We start from the raw sequence: 21,427 nt of genomic DNA on the forward strand, positions 1-21,427 counted from the left end.
TTCTGAAATGTTAATATTTGTTGGCTCAGACTTATCTTCTTGGCTGATGGAAGGAAAGACATTTGTAGTACCGAGTCCGGAGACACACCTAGAAAAACAATCTTTGTGCTTGTTGATTCCACATTGATTATCCCCCCTACTGTTGTAGAGTGAAGTCTCTGTGATGTCCTAACTCCTGTCCAGTGGTGGCAATTACTAAGTTGTCGTCCAGATATGGGATGATCAGTAACAATTTTGTCCTCAGGAATGCCACCACTTTGATCATTATTTTGGAGAAGGTTCTTGGAGACGATGATATTCCAAATGGAAGGGCCTTATACTGGAAGTTTTTTCCCTTCTGGTGTCATAACTGCGAACCTGAGAAACTTTTACGAAGGCGAGTATATTGGCAAATGATGGTATATGTCTCAGGTCGATTGTACACATGTACGCCCTTGGCTGAGTTAAGGTAGTTGCCGAGACCACTTTCTCCATCTCGAACCTTCTGCAAAGATCCCGCGGTCCGTTGTCCGACGAGGATTCGGGTCTGCCGGTATTCACTAACATTGTGCGCCCAAGTTGTCGCTGCTGCGCTGAGGTCCGCCAGAGTTCTCCTTCTTCTTCCCGGTGCATGTAGTGCTGATCTTGCAACACAAATCGCTTTTTAAGTTCCGCGGTTTTTCTGAATCCGTCGAGTTGTCTGACGGCCACGGCCCCCACGATTTCTGCCGCGTGACAGCCGGCGCCGATCCGCCACAATCTGATCGCGTGCGCCAAAATCCCAGAACAATTCGGCACAATTCGGAAATATTCGCGAAACCCTACGAAAGTGCGGCAATCAGACCCTTAGTAAATGAGCCCCTATGTGTCTGTTTAAAGCCCTTTAGATCGGTTCGGTTTTTTCATTACGAAAAGGAGTGAATAGTGTCCCTTTGTTGGATCTTCTGGGGGAATTGGAATGATCACGTCTAAGTTCAGGAGTTTCTGTATCTCTAGACATAACTGAGCCAAGAGGGTCTGAGATGGTTGTTTGGTTAGAATAAAGTTCCTGGGAGGAACTTAATGTTAACTTGTAACTTAATTGTAACAGCCTTCCTTCTACGCTGGCGTCGTTGCTTCCAGAAGTATTGGACAGAATTACTGGAGCTAAGATGGAATCCTCTTCCTTTGCCGCCTTTGGGGTAGCTCCATCTACCCTGCTTACCTTTGCCCCTATAAGAATGTCTTTTATCCTTGGGGTCACGAAAGGATTGCTTCTTTTGGTTGACTTTGGCCTCTGGGAACCCTTTCTTCTTATCTGCTGCCTTCTCCAGGATTGTGTCTAACTCCGGGCCAAGCACATAGTCCCCCTCAAAGGATCCTGCAAAGGATTTAAGATTTGAATTGTGTCGCAAGACAATGCGCTTTTACCTGCACCAGGAAGAAGAAGGTGAACTCCGGGGACCTGAGCGGGGAAGCGACACATGCAGGATATTGGATGCAGGATCTTAGTGACTCCCCGCACAGCGCATTATACACGGACAATGCATTTACATGCACCAGGAAGAAGAAGGTGAATTCCGGGGACCTGAGCGGGGAAGCGACACATGCAGGATATCGGGCACACAGCGCATTATACACGGACAATGCACTTACATGCACCAGGAAGAAGAAGGTGAATTCCGGGGACCTGAGCGGGGAAGCGACACATGCAGGATATCGGGCACACAGCGCATTATACACGGACAATGCACTTACATGCACCAGGAAGAAGAAGGTGAACTCCGGGGACCTGAGCGGGGAAGCGACACATGCAGGATATCGGGCCCACGATCTTAGTGACTCCCCGCACAGCGCATTATACACGGACAATGCACTTACATGCACCAGGAAGAAGAAGGTGAACTCCGGGGACCTGAGCGGGGAAGCGACACATGCAGGATATCGGGTGCACGATCTTAGTGAATTGCGTCAGACTGAACTCCTCTGGACGGTAAGTAAATGTGCCCCATTATGTAATTCACTATTATTAACAAAAATGCAGCATTTCACAGATATAATTCCAACCTGTCTCTTTCAGTCCTGCTGTACACAACATTGGATCTTCTGACTTTAGGGTCAGCAGGCAACTTGCCTGAGGCTTCATGGAGCTTCTCTCTCCATCTACCCTCCCCCCGCATTCCAGGATGGAACGCACACTGATACACAGACACTGACGTCCAGTAGGCAGAAGCGAGATAAGTTCTTCATCCGGAGAGGGGGAGGAAGGCACAGCAGATCTGATAGTGTGTGTGTAGATGACATGTCGCAGGAGCTGGAGAGTGTCATTGTGTGCAATATGCATCTTATGGATCTCATATTCTCTAATTGGTCTCATGCACCGGGACGAAGAAGGTAAACTCCAGCGGACCTCGGCGCACCAGCGACACAGGAAGGAACTCGGACGCACGATGTTAGTGAATCGAGCCAGACCCGAATCCACGTCGGACAACGCACCGCGGGATCGTGCCGGGACCGGGTAAGTAAGTCTGCCCCATAGAGTCCCATATATAATCTCTCAAGTTATATAATATCTGAATTGCAACAAGATCTACTGTCCAGAGGCTTGGGATAGTCCTCTACTACTACGTTTGTTGTCTATCACACCTAAACTGTGGAAACAAATTTTATTTCGAGACCAATTGGAACCTGCAATGTTACGGTGACTGCAGGGAAAATCAACAGTAGACAAATCGGACCCAAATCGGACCCAAATACCTCTTTGAGTAAACCCATCTCTTCACCCTATCCGGTTGCCTCTAGAATCCCTAGTATGGACGCGTTTCAAGAACGAGTGGAACACAATCTTGTGGAATTAAGTAAATCCACTAATATGATTAAACATAAGAGAGAACTTTTGGCTATCCTGGGATAACAGAACAATGAGGATTTAGTAGTACGAGCGCCGGACAAGGGGGAGGAGTGGTGTTGCTTCATGCTGGGCTATGTCGAAAGCTCAATATTCAATTATTACAGGAAACCAATACTTATCACCCCCTACAAAATAACCCTACAGGTGCTTTCTTGTCTGCTCTGAAATAAGCTATTGAATATGGGTTACAAATAGAGATGAGCGGACCCGAAGTTTCTGTTTGGGTGAGTCCCACGCAACCCTGACATATTGCAAGATTGGCATATGGACAGCCAATCAGACAAATTCACGTCCCTAGCCATGGCTATGATTGGCCAGAGGTGCCCCAATCAATGCTTCCATTGCATAAGTGAGGTACCCATGGCAGTTCCGCATTTTGTAAAGTGTTTTCCACCCTTCTGGCATCCATAAGGGAGACTAGATACATGGTGTAAATCTTGAATTGAATAAAAGATACAGCAGAAATGATCGCAGTTCAGTTTTTATTCTTTTTCTTATTTTTGGGAGGATTCAAAAGTTTATAATATATTACATATGTAATGGAAATCATTGGAGAATGCACGGCAAAATCTGGATGTTACCGAAACTGACAAGACACAAGATACTTAGAGCAGAGACTGACCCAACAGCAATAACCGCCAGGGGAAGAGGACAGTGTTTGTTTATGAAGTAGTGGGACCGCCATGGGTGCATAATTAATGCCACCACAGCATAAGTTAGGGACCCATAGCAGTTCCACGATTTTTTCAGTGTTATTCAACTTTTTTTCTGATTTTTTCCTTTTTGGGAGGATTCAGATTACAATATGTAATGGAAATCATTGGAAAGTGCAAGGCAAAATCTGGATGTTACAGAAACTGAGAAAGACACAAGGTACTTAGAGCAGAGACTGACCCAACAGCAGTAACTACCAGTTAAGAGGACAGTGTTTGTTTATAAAGTAGTGGGACCGCCATGGGTGCATAATTAATGCCACCACAGCATAAGTTAGGGACCCATAGCAGTTCCACTATTTTTTCAACTTTTTTCCTTCTGTTATCCATAAGGGAGACTAAATAGACGTTATTCAGGCTGAATTGAATAAAAGATACAGGAGGACTCAGGGGATTAATCGCATTTTAGTTTTATGTTTTCAATTTTGGGAGGATTTAAAGATTTACAGTACGTGTACAGTATCACATATGTGGTGGAAACCATTGAAGAAGGGACAGCAAAATCTGGTTGTTATAAAAAGTGACAAGAAATGGGACAGAAGGTACTTGGTGCAGGGACTGACCCAACATCTGTCACCACCAGGGGCAGGGGACAGTGGTCAAATAATCAGAGTGATCTCCAGTGTGTTCAATACTCATCATGAAAGGGATACTTAGGGTGATCGCTCCATCTAAAAAAAAAAAAACAAAATAAAAATAAAATTTTATTAAAAATAAACCAATAAATGCCAAAGAATTTTATAAAAGCATTCAAGATTTATGTAGCCGCAACGAACAAAATGACACTAACGCATCTAAGGTCAGGTAACGCAGGTTCGTGTTGACTCCGTCCAGAGCTTTCACATCTTCATCATTTAATTCAAAGTCGAAGACCTGGAAGAAAATAAATCCTGGTAATAAAAATCTTTAGAAATATGTACTTTTGCTAATAGATATAATAAATATGCTAAACAAGGTTTTACATCTGAGCCTATGTCACCCTCTGTCCGTGCAGTGCGGCAGAGGAGGCGCTGATATGTCAGTCTGTTCCCGCTGTTATCCTTTTATTCTGTGCTCTGCATCCTGGTAATTGTGACCCTCTGCTTGTTTTATGACTATCATTTGGTCTTGTGATTTTGTATTGTGTTTGTCCTCTTGGTTTTGACCCGTCTCTGGTGACAATTCTTCGCTGTTTGCACTATTCTTGTCTTTGTTATTATAGTTATATTTGCCTTTTTTACCTGAAAGTTCTCTTTGATCCTCTGTGGGCTGAAGCTTTTTGCAAGGACGACAACTCCCCTCTGTAAAAGATATCGTTCGACGACCTGGGCAGGGGTGCGTCTCAGCTTTTTAGCAACTGCATTTAACACTGGATCCTCAAGAACTTTGGGGGAATTCTGATCAATCCTGTCCAGCAGAAAATGAAAGAAAATAACCAAATGAATAGTATTATAGAAGTTATATTCTTGTACATAGGGGGCAGTATTATAGTAGTTATATTCTTGTACATAGGAGGCAGTATTATAGTAGTTATATTCCTGTACATAGGGGGCAGTATTATAGAAGTTATATTCTTGTACATAGGGGGCAGTATTATAGTAGTTATATTCTTGTACATAGGAGGCAGTATTATAGTAGTTATATTCCTGTACATAGGGGGCAGTATTATAGTAGTTATATTCCTGTACATAGGAGCAGTATTATAGTAGTTATATTCTTGTACATAGGGGCAGTATTATAGTAGTTATATTCTTGTACATAGGGGGCAGTATTATAGTAGTTATATTCTTGTACATAGGAGGCAGTATTATAGTAGTTTTATTCTTGTACATAGGGGGCAGTATTATAGTAGTAATATTCCTGTACATAGGGGGCAGTATTATAGTAGTTATATTCTTGTACATAGGGGGCAGTATTATAGTAGTTATATTCTTGTACATAGGGGGCAGTATTATAGTAGTTATATTCTTGTACATAGGAGGCAGTATTATAGTAGTTATATTCCTGTACATAGGGGGCAGTATTATAGTAGTTATATTCTTGTACATAGGAGGCAGTATTATAGTAGTTATATTCCTGTACATAGGGGGCAGTATTATAGTAGTTATATTCCTGTACATAGGAGCAGTATTATAGTAGTTATATTCTTGTACATAGGGGCAGTATTATAGTAGTTATATTCTTGTACATAGGGGGCAGTATTATAGTAGTTATATTCTTGTACATAGGAGGCAGTATTATAGTAGTTTTATTCTTGTACATAGGGGGCAGTATTATAGTAGTAATATTCCTGTACATAGGGGGCAGTATTATAGTAGTTATATTCTTGTACATAGGGGGCAGTATTATAGTAGTTATATTCTTGTACATAGGGGGCAGTATTATAGTAGTTATATTCTTGTACATAGGAGGCAGTATTATAGTAGTTATATTCCTGTACATAGGGGGCAGTATTATAGTAGTTATATTCTTGTACATAGGGGGCAGTATTATAGTAGTTATATTCCTGTACATAGGGGGCAGTATTATAGTAGTTATATTCCTGTACATAGAGGGCAGTATTATAGTAGTTATATTCTTGTACATAGGGGGCAGTATTATAGTAGTTATATTCTTGTACATAGGGGGCAGTATTATAGTAGTTATATTCCTGTACATAGGGGGCAGTATTATAGTAGTTATATTCTTGTACATAGGGGGGCAGTATTATAGTAGTTATATTCCTGTACATAGGGGGGCAGTATTATATTAGTTATATTCCAGTACATAGGGGGCAGTATTATAGTAGTTATTTTCCTGTACATAGGGGGCAGTATTATAGTAGTTATATTCCTGTACATAGGGGGCAGTATTATAGTAGTTATATTCCTGTACATAGGTGGCAGTATTATAGTAGCTATATTCTTGTACATAGGGGGCAGTATTATAGTAGTTAAATTCTTGTACATAGGGGGCAGTATTATAGTAGTTATATTCTTGTACATAGGGGGCAGTATTATAGTAGTTATATTCTTGTACATAGGGGGCAGTATTATAGTAGTTATATTCCTGTACATAGGGGGCAGTATTATAGTAGTTATATTCCTGTACATAGGGGGCAGTATTATAGTAGTTATATTCTTGTACATAGGGGGCAGTATTATAGTAGTTATATTCTTGTACATAGGGGCAGTATTATAGTAATTATATTCTTGTACATAGGGGCAGTATTATAGTAGTTATATTCTTGTACATAGGGGGTAGTATTATAGTAGTTATATTCCTGTACATAGGGGGTAGTATTATAGTAGTTATATTCTTGTACATAGGGGGCAGTATTATAGTAGTTATATTCCTGTACATAGGGGGCAGTATTATAGTAGTTATATTCCTGTACATAGGGGGCAGTATTATAGTAGTTATATTCCTGTACATAGGGGGCAGTATTATAGTAGTTATATTCTTGTACATAGGGGGCAGTATTATAGTAGTTATATTCCTGTACATAGGGGGCAGTATTATAGTAGTTATAGTCCTGTACATAGGGGGCAGTATTATAGTAGTTATATTCTTGTACATAGGGGGCAGTATTATAGTATTATATTCCTGTACATAGGGGGCAGTATTATAGTAGTTATATTCTTGTACATAGGGGGCAGTATTATAGTAGTTATATTCCTGTACATAGGGGGCAGTATTATAGTAGTTATATTCTTGTACATAGGGGGCAGTATTATAGTAGTTATATTCTTGTACATAGAGGGCAGTATTATAGTAGTTATATTCCTGTACATAGGGGGCAGTATTATAGTAGTTATATTCCTGTACATAGGGGGCAGTATTATAGTAGTTATATTCCTGTACATAGGGGGTAGTATTATAGTAGTTATATTCTTGTACATAGGGGGCAGTATTATAGTAGTTATATTCTTGTACATAGGGGGCAGTATTATAGTAGTTATATTCTTGTACATAGGGGGCAGTATTATAGTAGTTATATCCCTGTACATAGGAGGCAGTATTATAGTAGTTATATTCCTGTACATAGGGGGCAGTATTATAGCAGTTATATTCTTGTACATAGGGGCAGTATTATAGTAGTTATATTCTTGTACATAGGGGGCAGTATTATAGTAGTTATATTCCTGTACATAGGGGGCAGTATTATAGTAGTTATATTCTTGTACATAGGGAGCAGTATTATAGTAGTTATATTCTTGTACATAGGGGGCAGTATTATAGTAGTTATATTCTTGTACATAGGGGGCAGTATTATAGTAGTTATATTCTTGTACATAGGGGGCAGTATTATAGTAGTTATATTCCTGTACATAGGGGGCAGTATTATAGCAGTTATATTCTTGTACATAGGGGCAGTATTATAGTAGTTATATTCTTGTACATAGGGGGCAGTATTATAGTAGTTATATTCCTGTACATAGGGGGCAGTATTATAGTCATACCTCCCAACCGTCCCGTTTTGGGCGGGACAGTCCCGTTTTTTAACCCTTGTCCCGCCTGCACGGACCGTTAAGTGAAAGTCCCGGTTTTTTTGCGGTTTCACGGATTTTTCCGTTTTGTCCCGCCCCCGAGTCCCGCCCCCCCCCAGTCCCGCCCCCGAGTCCCGCCCCCGTCCTGCTCAGGATACAGAGAAGCCAGGGGGCGGGGTACAGCGTCCTCCTCCTCTCCAGCTCCCGGGCTGTCTGCTGCAGAGCCGGCACCTCCCCCATCCCCTCCCCTGGGAGGCAGAGCCCTCCCTGTCCTCAGGCTGCCACTTGCAGGCACATGGATGGATGGATGGATGGAGCAGTGCAGAGTGTCATGTTCTCTGCACTGCCCCTGCACAGCAGCCCCAGGGGATCATCCTCCGTGCAGGCAGGAACTCTCCAGCACTGCTACATCAATGGCTCCCTGCCCCCACCTCCTCCTCCTGCTCCTCACTGAAGTTCGTCTGATGAAGCAGAGCCGAGTGTGTGCAGCTGCTGCAGTGTGATAACAGGTACTCTACAGTGACTGCAGGCAGCAGCTAAAGGGTTAAACACTTTCCTCCATAGACCCCCTGCCCCCATCCCTAACCCCCCCAGTGCCCTTCTATTCTGCTTTTATTGTACCATATACTTAATCCCTTAACCCCTTAAGGACGCAGGGTTTTTCTCTCATTTCTCGCTCTCCAACTTCAAAAATCCATAACTTTTTCATTTTTCCGTGTACAGAGCTGTGTGAGGGCTTATTTTGTGCGTAACAAATTTTACTTTCCCGTAATGTTATTTATTTTAACATGCCGTGTACTGCGAAGCTGAAAAAAATTCCAAATGTGGAAAAAATTTTTTAAAAAACCGCACATGTCACGTTCTTGTGGGCTCAGTTTTTTCGACTTTGACTGTGCACTCAAAATAACACCTCAGCTTTATTCTTTGGTTTGGTGCGATCGCGGTGATACCGGATTTATAGGTTTTATTGTGTTTTAATACATTTTCAAAAATTAAACGCATGTGTGCAAAAAAAAAAAAAAAAAAATTTTTGCCATCTTCTGACGCTAATAACTTTTTCATATTTCGGTGCACGGAGCTGGGGGTGGGGTCATTTTTGGCGAAATGAGCCGACGTTTTCATTGCTACCATTTTGAGGTCTGTGCGACATTTTGATCATTTTTAATTTCATTTTTTATGTGATGTAAAAAGGTGTAAAAGTCGCATTTCGGACATTTGGGCGCCATTTCCCGCCTCGGAGGTCACCGCCGCCCGTAACCGTTTTTATATTTTGATAGATCGGGCATTTTGGGACGCGGCGATACCTAATATGTCTGTGATCTTTACTGTTTATTATGTTTTATATCCGTTCTAGGGAAAGGGAGGTGATTAGAATTTTTAATATTTTATAAATTTTTTTTATTTTTAAAACCTGTTTTTTCTTTTTTTTCCACTATTTCTTAGACCATCTACGGTACATTAACCCTAGATGGTCAGATCGCTCCTACCATATACTGCAATACTTCTGGCTCATTGTAACGAACCTGCAGAAGCCATGTAGCCTCGTGTCAAAAGAAGACCCGAGGCTACCACGGCAAACGATCGCCGCCCCCGATGACGTTCGGGGGCACAGCGATCGTAAAAAAGACTTTGCCGGCGACAATGACCGACTGCGGTTATTAGCGGTGGGGGTTTTCTGCAACATGCAAAACCCCCCACCTTGTATGAAGAAGACTCAGCCCGTGAGCCCTCTTCATACACTCCTTATACTCTCTGCGTCGTAGAGCTACGGCGCAGAGCGTTAAGGGGTTAAAGGGGTTTTCCCACAAATACAAGTTAGGCCCTATCCATAGGACAGGGCTTAACCTGCTGATGTGTGGGGGTTTCAGTGATGTGACCCCCATAGATCATGAAAACAAGGGGTCTGTTGGGGTCCACATAAGGTCCATGTCATCGCTCTATGACAGTAATGGAGCAGAATGGTCATACACGGCCGTCTGCTCCATTACTCTGACGGAACAATTTTTGCGTTTCCATATTTCACTCCCCACTTTCAAAAATCAATAACTTTTTTATTTTTCCACGTACAGAGCTGTGTGCGGCCTGTTTCTGCGTAACAAATTATACTTCCTAGTGACAGTATTAAATATTCCAGGCCCTGTACTGGGAAGCGGGAAGGAAAATATCAAATGTGTTTTTTATGGCTTTCACTGCGCGCTCAATAGGACTCCTCCCCTTTACTGCGCTCCATAGGACCCCTCCCCTTTACTGCGCTCCATAGGACCCCTCCCCTTTACTGCGCTCCATAGGACCCCTCCCCTTTACTGCGCTCCATAGGACCCCTCCCCTTTACTGCGCTCCATAGGACCCCTCCCCTTTACTGCGCTCCATAGGACCCCTCCCCTTTACTGCGCTCCATAGGACCCCTCCCCTTTACTGCGACAACGAGCATGTCCCCCCCCTAGACAACGAGGATTTCCCCCCCTAGACAACGAGCATTTCCCCCTGCTAGACAACGAGCATGTCTCCCCCTGACCCCTAGACAACGAGCATGTCCCCCCCCAAGACAACGAGCATGCCCCCCCCCCTAGACAACGAGCATGTCCCCCCCCCCAGACAACGAGCATTCCCCCCCCTAGACAACGAGCATGTCTCCCCCCGACTCCTAGACAACGAGCATGTCCCCCCCCTAGACAACTAGCATTTCCCCCCCCCCTAGACAACGAGCATGTCTACCCCTGACCCCTAGACAACGAGCATGTCCTCCCCTGTGGCTGCGTGCCCTTTTTTGTGTGTTTGTGTTATTTTTGTCTTCCAGGACCGTGCCTGCTGTGGACTGCTTCGGATTCGAAGGATTACGTCTATGACCGACATTTCTAACAAATAAAATGGTCAACGAGGGTGTGTCTGCGTCTTTTGTTCAATAAAATTTTCTGAAAACGGTGTGATTATTTATTTTTTTGCGACACTCTTCATAGTTTGCCGTAGTAGTGGTGCCGGCTAGGTGACGGTGCTCATTACTAAGGGCTGGCCTTAGTGTTTGCCTTAATTTTTTTGGCAAATTCACACTAACGCCCATACCATTACCCCGGTACCCACCGCCACCAGGGGTGCCGGGAAGAGCCGGGTACAAACCAGTACCTGACCGTCTATAGATGGTCAGGTGTTGGGGCGGCTGCAGGCTGTTATTGTTGCGCTGGGATAGCCCCCTAACAGTGGCCTATCCCAGCTCAGTAATAGCAGGCTGCTGCTGCTTTTTTGTATCTGGCTGATTTGAACAATAGGGGGCACCCCATGCCGTTTTTCCCCCCCATTTTTTTGTAAAAATGGGGGAAACAGCCTGGGAGCCCCCTTTAAAGGGGGGACCCCACGCATATTTTTGTCAAAAATTTGAAGAAAAAACGGCATGGGGTGCCCCTATTTTTCAAATCAGCCTGATACAAAAAAGCAGCAGCAGCCTGCCATTACTGAGCTGGGATAGGCCACTGTTAGGGGGCTATTCCAGCGCAACAATAACAGCCTGCGGCCGCCCCACTACCTGACCATCTATAGACGGTCAGGTACTGGTTTGTACCCGGCTCTTCCCGGCACCCCTGGTGGCGGTGGGTACCGGGGTAATGGTATGGGCGTTAGTGTGAATTTGCCAAAAAAATTAAGGCAAACACTAAGGCCAGCCCTTAGTAATGAGCACCGTCACCTAGCCGGCACCACTACTACGGCAAACTATGAAGAGTGTCGCAAAAAAATAAATAATCACACCGTTTTCAGAAAATTTTATTGAACAAAAAACGCAGACACACCCTCGTTGACCATTTTATTTGTTAGAACTGTCGGTCATCGATGTAATCCTTCGAATCGGAAGCAGTCCACAGCAGGCACGGTCCTGGAAGACAAAAATAACACAAACACACAAAAAAGGGCACACAGCCGTGGGGGGGGGGACATGCTCGTTGTCTAGGGGGGTCAGGGGGAAATGCTCGTTGTCTAGGGGGGGGGGACATGCTCGTTGTCTAGGGGGGGACATGGTCGTTGTCTAGGTGGGGGTACATTCTCGTTGTCTAGGTGGGGGTACATGCTCGTTGTCTAGGGGGGGGTACATGCTCGTTGTCTAGGGGGGGGCATGCTCGTTGTCTAGGGGGCATGCTTGTTGTCTAGGGGGGGCATGCTCGTTGTCTGGGGGGGACATGCTCGTTGTCTAGGGGGGGGCATGCTCGTTGTCTGGAGGCGGACATGCCCGTTGTCTGGGGGGGACATGCCCGTTGTCTGGGGGGGACATGCTCGTTGTCTAGGGGGGGGGCATGCTCGTTGTCTGGGGGCGGACATGCCCGTTGTCTGGGGGGGACATGCTCGTTGTCTAGGGGGGGACATGCTCGTTGTCTAGGGGAGGACATGCTCGTTGTCTGGGGGGGGCATGCTCGTTGTCTAGGGGAGGACATGCTCGTTGTCTAGGAGGGCATGCTCGTTGTCTAGGGGGAGTGGAATATGCCCCCCAATTATATACATAAATATACATTGGTGCCAGTGGATGCGTTGAAGGTATGAGCAGTGGCGTGGCCAGGGGGTGTGGTTAGGGGGCGTGGCTAGGGTGTGGCTTCTGTGGGTAAAAAAATCGCCGCGGCGCGCTTCGCGCGCCGCCATTTTGTCCCTCTTTCTCCTCCACAAAAGTTGGGAGGTATGTTATAGTAGTTATATTCTTGTACATAGGGAGCAGTATTATAGTAGTTATATTCTTGTACATAGGGGGCAGTATTATAGTAGTTATATTCTTGTACATAGGGGGCAGTATTATAGTAGTTATATTCTTGTACATAGGGGGCAGTATTATAGTAGTTATATTCTTGTACATAGGGGGCAGTATTATAGTAGTTATATTACTGTACATAGGGGGCAGTATTATACTAGTTATATACTTGTACATAGGGGGCAGTATTATAGTAGTTATAGTCTTGTACATAGGGGGCAGTATTATAGTAGTTATATTCTTGTACATAGGGGGCAGTATTATAGTAGTTATATTCTTGTACATAGGGGGCAGTATTATAGTAGTTATATTCTTGTACATAGGAGCAGTATTATAGTAGTTATATTCTTGTACATAGGGGGCAGTATTATAGTAGTTATATTCCTGTACATAGGGGGCAGTATTATAGTAGTTATATTCTTGTACATAGGGGGCAGTATTATAGTAGTTATATTCTTGTACATAGGGGGCAGTATTATAGTAGTTATATTCTTGTACATAGGGGGCAGTATTATAGTAGTTATATTCTTGTACATAGGGGGCAGTATTATAGTAGTTATATTCTTGTACATAGGGGCAGTATTATAGTAGGTATATTCCTGTACATAGGGGGCAGTATTATAGTAGTTATATTCTTGTACATAGGGGGCAGTATTATAGTAGTTATATTCTTGTACATAAGGGGCAGTATTATAGTAGTTATATTCTTGTACATAAGGGGCAGTATTATAGTGCATTTTTTTTTATTCTTATGACCCGCTATATCCTATCTTCCTATGATACCATCCAATATAGTGTAATAGTCCATTCTTACCATCCCTCGGCTCTGCTACTCCCTAGGACTCCATATGCGACCAGTACAATGTCTTGGCTCTTGCAGAACTCCAGTAATTTGCTCTGGTTGAGGAATATGTGACATTCCACCTGTTTGTAGATAAATCCTTCTATTAGGATCACTGATGATTACGGCCCATAATAATTATGTGTAATCGTTTCTAAATCCCATCCAATGTAATAGTCACCTCATTGCAGACGGGTTTGTACTTGAGTCCTGGCATGTTGAGAATCAGTTCCAGTTGCCTCTTGTTAAAATTGGAGACGCCGATAGATCGGACAAGTCCTGCATCCTTACACGCCTCCAGAGCCTAAAAATTAGGGAATATTTTCAATGCGACAATTTAAACGGGTTCTGTTTCTGAGATCACCTGAACGATTGGCTGATCTGATCAGGGGGTGGGGTTTAGCTATGGATATTACCTGCAGTGGCCACTACAGGTGATATGAGGTATTGCATGTATCTGTGATAAGGCCTGAATGTAATACATATGGATGGGGGAGGGGAGATGCACGGATAACTTTACCTTCCACGTATCCCGGATATCTGTGTTATGATAAATCGCTTTTCCATTTTTATCTGTAGGGAAAGGATTATCTCCAGGCTGGAGGAGAAAATGGGAAAATAATCAAGATTTTAGATTAGGTTGTATAGGAGACATTCTACGCAGAACTGGATGTAACTGGAGCAAACTGAGTAAATGGTCAGGACACCCATATCCTCATCCACATCTCCAGGACTGTCTATTTCTATCAATATCATCACAGTACTACTGCTCCTATCCTGTATATATGGGCACAGCACAGTACTACTACTCCTATCCTGTATATATGGGCACAGCACAGTACTACTACTCCTATCCTGTATATATGGGTACAGCACAGTACTACTACTCCTATCCTGTATATATGGACACAGCATAGTACTACTACTCCTATCCTGTATATATGGGCACAGCACAGTACTACTACTCCTATCCTGTATATATGGGCACAGCACAGTACTACTACTCCTATCCTGTATATATGGGCACAGCTCAGTACTACTACTCCTATCCTGTATATATGGGTACAGCACAGTACTACTACTCCTATCCTGTATATATGGACACAGCATAGTACTACTACTCCTATCCTGTATATATGGGTACAGCACAGTACTACTACTCCTATCCTGTATATATGGGCACAGCATAGTACTACTACTCCTATCCTGTATATATGGGCACAGTACTACTACTCCTATCCTGTATATATGGACACAGCACAGTACTACTACTCCTATCCTGTATATATGGACACAGCACAGTACTACTACTCCTATCCTGTATATATGGACACAGCATGGTACTACAACTCCTATCCTGCATATATGGGCACAGCACAGTACTACTACTCCTATCCTGTATATATGGGCACAGCACAGTACTACTACTCCTATCCTGTATATATGGACACAGCACAGTACTACTACTCCTATCCTGTATATATGGGCACAGCACAGTACTACTACTCCTATCCTGTATATATGGGCACAGCTCAGTACTACTACTCCTATCCTGTATATATGGGCACAGCATAGTACTACTACTCCTATCCTGTATATATGGGCACAGTACTACTACTCCTATCCTGTATATATGGGCACGTCACAGTACTACTACTCCTATCCTGTATATATGGGTACAGCACAGTACTACTACTCCTATCCTGTATATATGGGCACAGCACAGTACTACTACTCCTATCCTGTATATATGGGTACAATACAGTACTACTACTCCTATCCTGTATTTATGGGTACAATACAGTACTACTACTCCTATCCTGTATATATGGGCACAGCACAGTACTACTACTCCTATCCTGTATATATGGGCACAGCACAGTACTACTACTCCTATCCTGTATATATGGACACAGCACAGTACTACTACTCCTATCCTGTATATATGGACACAGCACAGTACTAATACTCCTGGACAGACCTGGAACTCCATGGGTGTGTGTATAAGGAAGAGATCCAGGTAATCCAGCTGTAGATCCCTCAGAGATTGTTCCAGGCCAATGCGGACCCTCTCAGGAGCCTGGTTATTATTCCATAACTGCAGGAATACAATAACAATGTAACCTTTAACTAAAGCTCCGCCCCCTCGTGGGCGTGTTATTAAGAAAACGAATATATTTAGAGCACTTTGCTTGGTTAGAGCTTCCAGTAACATAAGGTTACCTTCCCGGTGTAGAAGATGTCTTCTCTCGTCACCGTCCCATCCTTAATCTTGGATCTGATGGCTTCACCGACCTGCACCTCATTTCCGTACATCGCGGCGCAGTCGATGTGACGGTATCCGACCTCGATGGCCACCTTGACGCTCTCCCCGGCCTGCTCTTTGGTGTACTGTGCGGGAGAAGATCCAGTCATGGTCATTGAAGAAGGTTTTATAGGTTAACGCGCGGCTGTTGTAAAGCTTATCTATAAACCAGCAGATTACAGAAGTGTCCTCATCTCTGGAGGACCCGACAACATTGTGCATTTCGTAGTCAGATCATTGATTTAAGAAGATGGATGTAACACTTGATATTTTTGTTAGGGAATTTTTTTGTAGGGGAATTTTGTAGATGTCCACATGGGCCAACAGGTCCGAACCATGTCAGGAGACACAACGACACCATTTCCCACCAATATTTCAGAGAAGTGGTAGTGGATTTACCCTTATTCAGTGTCTGACTGGCCCACCATAGAATCGAAGGATCCTCTGATGGGCCCCCAGTTCTAACTCAATACTGGACTCCAGAGGATAGGGAGGTTATGAGAAAGACAACCTAACAGTCCTAACAGTGTCTGCAGAGAGCCCAGAGACACACTCCCATTTCTACACTCCTAGAATATAAATCCATATTTCACAGTCCTGCTTCTACTCTCTACACACAGAAAAACACTATAAGAAAGCTTTCCAATGAGAATATCCAGCCATGTCTGCAGAGAGCACAGAACCCAGCAGAGTGAAGACACACTTCCATTTCAACAATCCTAGAATATAAATCCAAATTTCACAGTCCTGCTTCTACTATCAACATACAGAAAAATACAATAAGAAATCTTTCCAAAGAGAATTCCCAGCTGTGTCTGTAGAGAGCACAGAGCCCAGCAGAGGGAAGACATGTCTAGATTTCCACAATCGTGGAATATGAATCCATATTTAACAGTCCTGCTGCTACTAACAATATACACATAAGTCTGATTACACATCTCTCCAGGGACCATACCCAGCACTGGCTGCAGAGAGCACAGCAGTGTGAAGACATGCTCCCATTTCTACAGCATTGTGATATAAAGATTTCACAGTCCTGCTGCTACTAACAACATACACAAAGGTCTGATTACACATCTTACCATGGGCAACAACCCTTACAATGTCTGCAGAGAGCACAGAGCCTAGCAGTGTGAAGACACACTCCCATTTCTACCATCCTAGAATATAAATCCATATTTTACAGTCCTGCTGCTACTATCAACACACAGAAAAATACAGTAACAAAGCTCTCCAATGAGAATACCCAGCCATGTCTGCAGAGAGTAAAGAGCCCAGCGGAGGGAAGACATGTCTAGATTTCTACAATCGTGGAATATGAATCCATATTTAACAGTCATGCTGCTACTAACAACATACACAAAGGTCTGATTACACATCTTACCACGACCAACAACCTGACAATGTTTGAAGAGAGCACAGAGCCCAGTAGTGTGTAGAAACTCACCCATTTCTACAATCCTAGAATATAAATCCATATTTCACAGTCCTGCTGCTACTATGAACACACAGAAAAATACAATAACACAGCTCTCCAATGAGAATACCCAGCCATGTCTGCAGAGAGCACAGAACCCAGCAGAGTGAGGACACGTCTCGAATCTCTACAATCCTGGAATATGAAATCCATATTTCACAGTCCTGCTGCTAATAACAATAAACACCAAGGTCTGATTATACATCTTACCACGGCCAACAACCTGACACTGTTTGCAGAGAACACAGAACCCAGCAGAATGAGGACACGTCTAGATTTCTACAATCATGGAATATGAAGTCCATATTTCACAGTCCTGCTGCTACTAACAATCTGATTGCACATCTCTCCAAGGGCAATATATAACACTGGCTGCAGTCTGCATGGTCACATCTGCTGATATTCCTCTTATCCGGTGCTATGTCAGGTACTACCGGCATCACCATATACTCACTTACCGTTTCGGGAGCGTAGGTGCCAAATCCCAGCACTGGCATCCGGTGCCCATCATTCAGCAGCACATAGGAGTCTGACTGCAGAGCCATAGTGATACCCGTCCCAGTGCCCTGCTCTACACCACTGCTCTCCACATAGACTGTGTGTGACCTTAACTAGTCCTGGCCCCTCCCTCACTCCGGTTCCACGGCTCAGGACTGAGGTGTCCCGCCCTGCCTCCCTCCTCCTCCTTCTGTATCAGTGAGGCACAGTCAGGGGGTCAGGGTCCCGGTTTTGGCAGAAGTGATGACAGGCTGCACAGTCCTCTCTCTGGTTTTCGAAACTTTTTGATTATGTTTATGTTCCTCTTATATCACAAGGTCAATATTTTTACACTTTGTAACAATTTTTGCATTCCGAGCAGTCGTCGTAGAATCGGACGTGGAGCCCACGGAGACGCCAAGATTACTGCATTGTCATTGTGTACAAAGGAATGTTACTGTACAGGACAAACCCACAACTTAACTGCTTCATGGCCAAGATTGCAGGGGCTTCTATGCAGACTTGGGTTTTATGTTTTGATACAATTTTACACTGAATAACTGTGATTTTATTTTTTTGTTTGTTGTGCTTTGTGGGAGAAGGTCTATTAATTTTTACACTAAATGACTGTATTTTGTAATCATTGGGGCTACATGAGGACTTGTTTTTTTAAGCGGAGAAAGTGTAGTTTTTTGAAAAACTGATTTTTTTGTTTGTCTGCTCTTTGCTTTGTGGGAGAAGGTCTATTAATTTTTACGTTTGGTGTCTTTGATATCATCCATAGATTAAATCACTGAAGAACTGTCATTTTTTTTTATTTGTGTGGCTCTTTAGGGTCTTGTGTTTTGTGGGAGATATGTATTTTTTTTAGCTCGCAGTCTTTGTTTGAAGTAACGATATGCACAAAAGGAAAGTTGATTCTTTTATCGGTTCGAACGTTCACAATTTACGCGAAATGATTGTATTTTGTAATCATTGGGGCTACAGGAGGACTTGTTTTTGACGGAGAAAGTGTAGTTTTTGTGTTTGGCAAAATATTTAGTCAAATATTTAGCCAAGCGCAGATTACTGCATAGTCATTGTGTACAAAGGAACGTTACTGTATATGACAAACCCACAACTTAACTGCTTCATGGCCAAGAATGCAGGGGCCTTTATGCAGACTTGGGTTTTACATTTTGACACAATTCCATTTTTACTCTGAATAACTGTGATTTTTTTTGTTTGTTTGTCTCTTTAAGGTCTTGTACTTTGTGGAAGAAGGTCTATTAATTTTTACATTCGGTGTGTTTGTGTTTAAATCCCTGAAGAACAGTAATTTTTTTTGATTGTGTGGCTTATTAGGGTCTTGTGTTTTGTGGGAATTATATTTTTTTAGCTCGCAGTCTTTGTATGAAGTAACTATATGCGCAAAAAGAAACTTGATTCTTTTATCGGTTCGAACGCTCACAATTTACACTAAATGATTGCATTTTGTTATCATTGGGGCTAAATGAGGGGTTGTTTTTTGTTGGAGAAAGTGTAGTTTTTTGAATAACTGATTTTTTTTTTGTTTGTTTGTCTCTTTGTCTCTTGTGCTTTGTGGGAGAAGGTCTATTAATTTTTACGTTCGGCTTGTTTGATATCATCCATAGATTAAATCACTGAAGAACTGTCATTTTTTTATGTTTGTGGGGCTCTTTAGGGTCTTGTGTTTTGTGGGAGATATATATTTTTTTTAGCTTGCAGTATTTGTTTGAAGTAACGATTTTCGCAAAAGTAACTTGATTCTTTTATTGGTTAGAATGTTTACAATTTACGCTAAATGATTGTATTTTGTAATCATTGGAGCTACAGGAGGACTTGTTTTTGACGGAGAAAGTGTAGTTTTTGTGTTTGGCAAAATATTTAGTATAAAATGTATGTGGAGCCCTCGGAGACGCCAAGCGCAGATTACTGCATAGTCATTGTGTACAAAGGAACGTTACTGTAAATGACAAACCCACAACTTAACTGCTTCATGGCCAAGAATGCAGGGGCCTTTATGCAGACTTGGGTTTTACATTTTGACACAATTCCATTTTTACTCTGAATAACTGTGATTTTTTTTGTTTGTTTGTCTCTTTAAGGTCTTGTACTTTGTGGAAGAAGGTCTATTAATTTTTACATTCGGTGTGTTTGTGTTTAAATCCCTGAAGAACAGTAATTTTTTTTGATTGTGTGGCTTATTAGGGTCTTGTGTTTTGTGGGAGTTATATTTTTTTTTAGCTTGCAGTCTTTGTATGAAGTAACTATATGCGCAAAAAGAAACTTGATTCTTTTATCGGTTTCGAACGCTCACAATTTACACTAAATGATTGTATTTTGTTATCATTGGGGCTAAATGAGGGGTTGTTTTTTGTTGTAGAAAGTGTAGTTTTTTGAATAACTGATTTTTTTTTTTTGTTTGTCTCTTTAAGGTCTTGTGCTTTGTGGGAGAAGGTCTATTAATTTTTACGTTCGGCTTGTTTGATATCGTCCATAGATTAAATCACTGAAGAACTTTCATTTTTTTTATGTTTGTGGGGCTCTTTAGGGTCTTGTGTTTTGTGGGAGATATTTTTTTTTTTTTAGCTCGCAGTGTTTGTTTGAAGTAACGATTTTCGCAAAAGTAACTTGATTCTTTTATCGGTTAGAATGTTTACAATTTACGCTAAATGACTGTATTTTGTAATCATTGGGGATACATGAGGACTTGTTTTTGACGTAGAAAGTGTAGCTTTTGTGTTTGGCGGAATATTTAGTATAAAATGTATGTGGAGCCCTCGGAGACGCCAAGCACAGATTACTGCATTGTCATTGTGCACAAAGGAATGTTACTGTACATGAAAAACGAACAACTTAACTGCTTCATGGCCAAGAATGCAGGGGCCTTTATGCAGACTTGGGTTTTACATTTTGATACAATTCCATTTTTACACTGAATAACTGTGATTTTTTTTTTGTTTGTTTGTCTCATTGTCTCTTGTGTTTTGTGGGAGAAGTTCTATTAATTTTTACATTTGGCGTGTTTGATATCATCCATAGTTTAAATCCATGAAGAACTGTCATTTTTTTTGGTTTGTGTGTCTCTAGGGTCTTGTGTTTTGTGGGAGATATACATTTTTTTAGTTCGCAGTCTTTTTTGAAGTATCAATATTCACAAAAAGAAGCTTGATTCTTTTATCCTTTCGAACGTTCACAATTTACGCTAAATGACTGTAGTTTGTAATCATGGGGGCTACATGGGGACTTGTTTTTGACGGAGAAAGTGTAGTTTTTGTGTTTGGCAAAATATTTAATATAAAATGTATGTGGAGCCCTCGGAGATGCCAAGCACAGATTACTGCATAGTCATTGTGTACAAAGGAACGTTACTGTATATGACAAACCCACAACTTAACTGCTTCATGGCCAAGACTGCAGGGACCTTTATGCAGACTTGGGTTTTACATTTTGACACAATTCCATTTTTACTCTGAATAACTGTGATTTTTTTTTTGTTTGTTTGTCTCTTTAAGGTCTTGTACTTTGTGGAAGAAGGTCTATTAATTTTTACACTCGGTGTGTTTGTGTTTAA

General features: G+C 42.4%; 1 protein-coding gene across 2 annotated transcripts; it reads right to left on the reverse strand.

Moving 5' to 3' along the window:
* Positions 1-3,332: 3,332 nt before the first annotated feature.
* Positions 3,333-17,990, reverse strand: LOC140126046 (aldo-keto reductase family 1 member C1-like). 2 transcript variants are annotated; one of them, XM_072145107.1, is made up of 9 exons: positions 17,832-17,990; positions 15,815-15,982; positions 15,573-15,689; positions 14,112-14,189; positions 13,773-13,895; positions 13,565-13,674; positions 4,803-4,968; positions 4,373-4,455; positions 3,333-4,253 (listed from the first exon to the last, which is right to left on the reverse strand). In XM_072145107.1, the coding sequence occupies exons 1-9, from the start codon at positions 17,916-17,918 to the stop codon at positions 4,211-4,213; spliced, it is 975 nt and encodes a 324-aa protein (XP_072001208.1). In that variant the 5' UTR covers positions 17,919-17,990; the 3' UTR covers positions 3,333-4,210. The 2 variants fall into 2 exon arrangements, with proteins under 2 accessions (XP_072001208.1, XP_072001209.1); XM_072145108.1 differs by lacking the exon at positions 15,815-15,982 and having other exon boundaries at positions 17,832-17,986.
* Between the last annotated feature and the right edge of the window lie 3,437 nt (positions 17,991-21,427).

This window comes from Engystomops pustulosus, chromosome 4, assembly GCF_040894005.1.
Source record: "Engystomops pustulosus chromosome 4, aEngPut4.maternal, whole genome shotgun sequence".
In the NCBI taxonomy this organism is placed as follows: domain Eukaryota; kingdom Metazoa; phylum Chordata; class Amphibia; order Anura; family Leptodactylidae; genus Engystomops; species Engystomops pustulosus.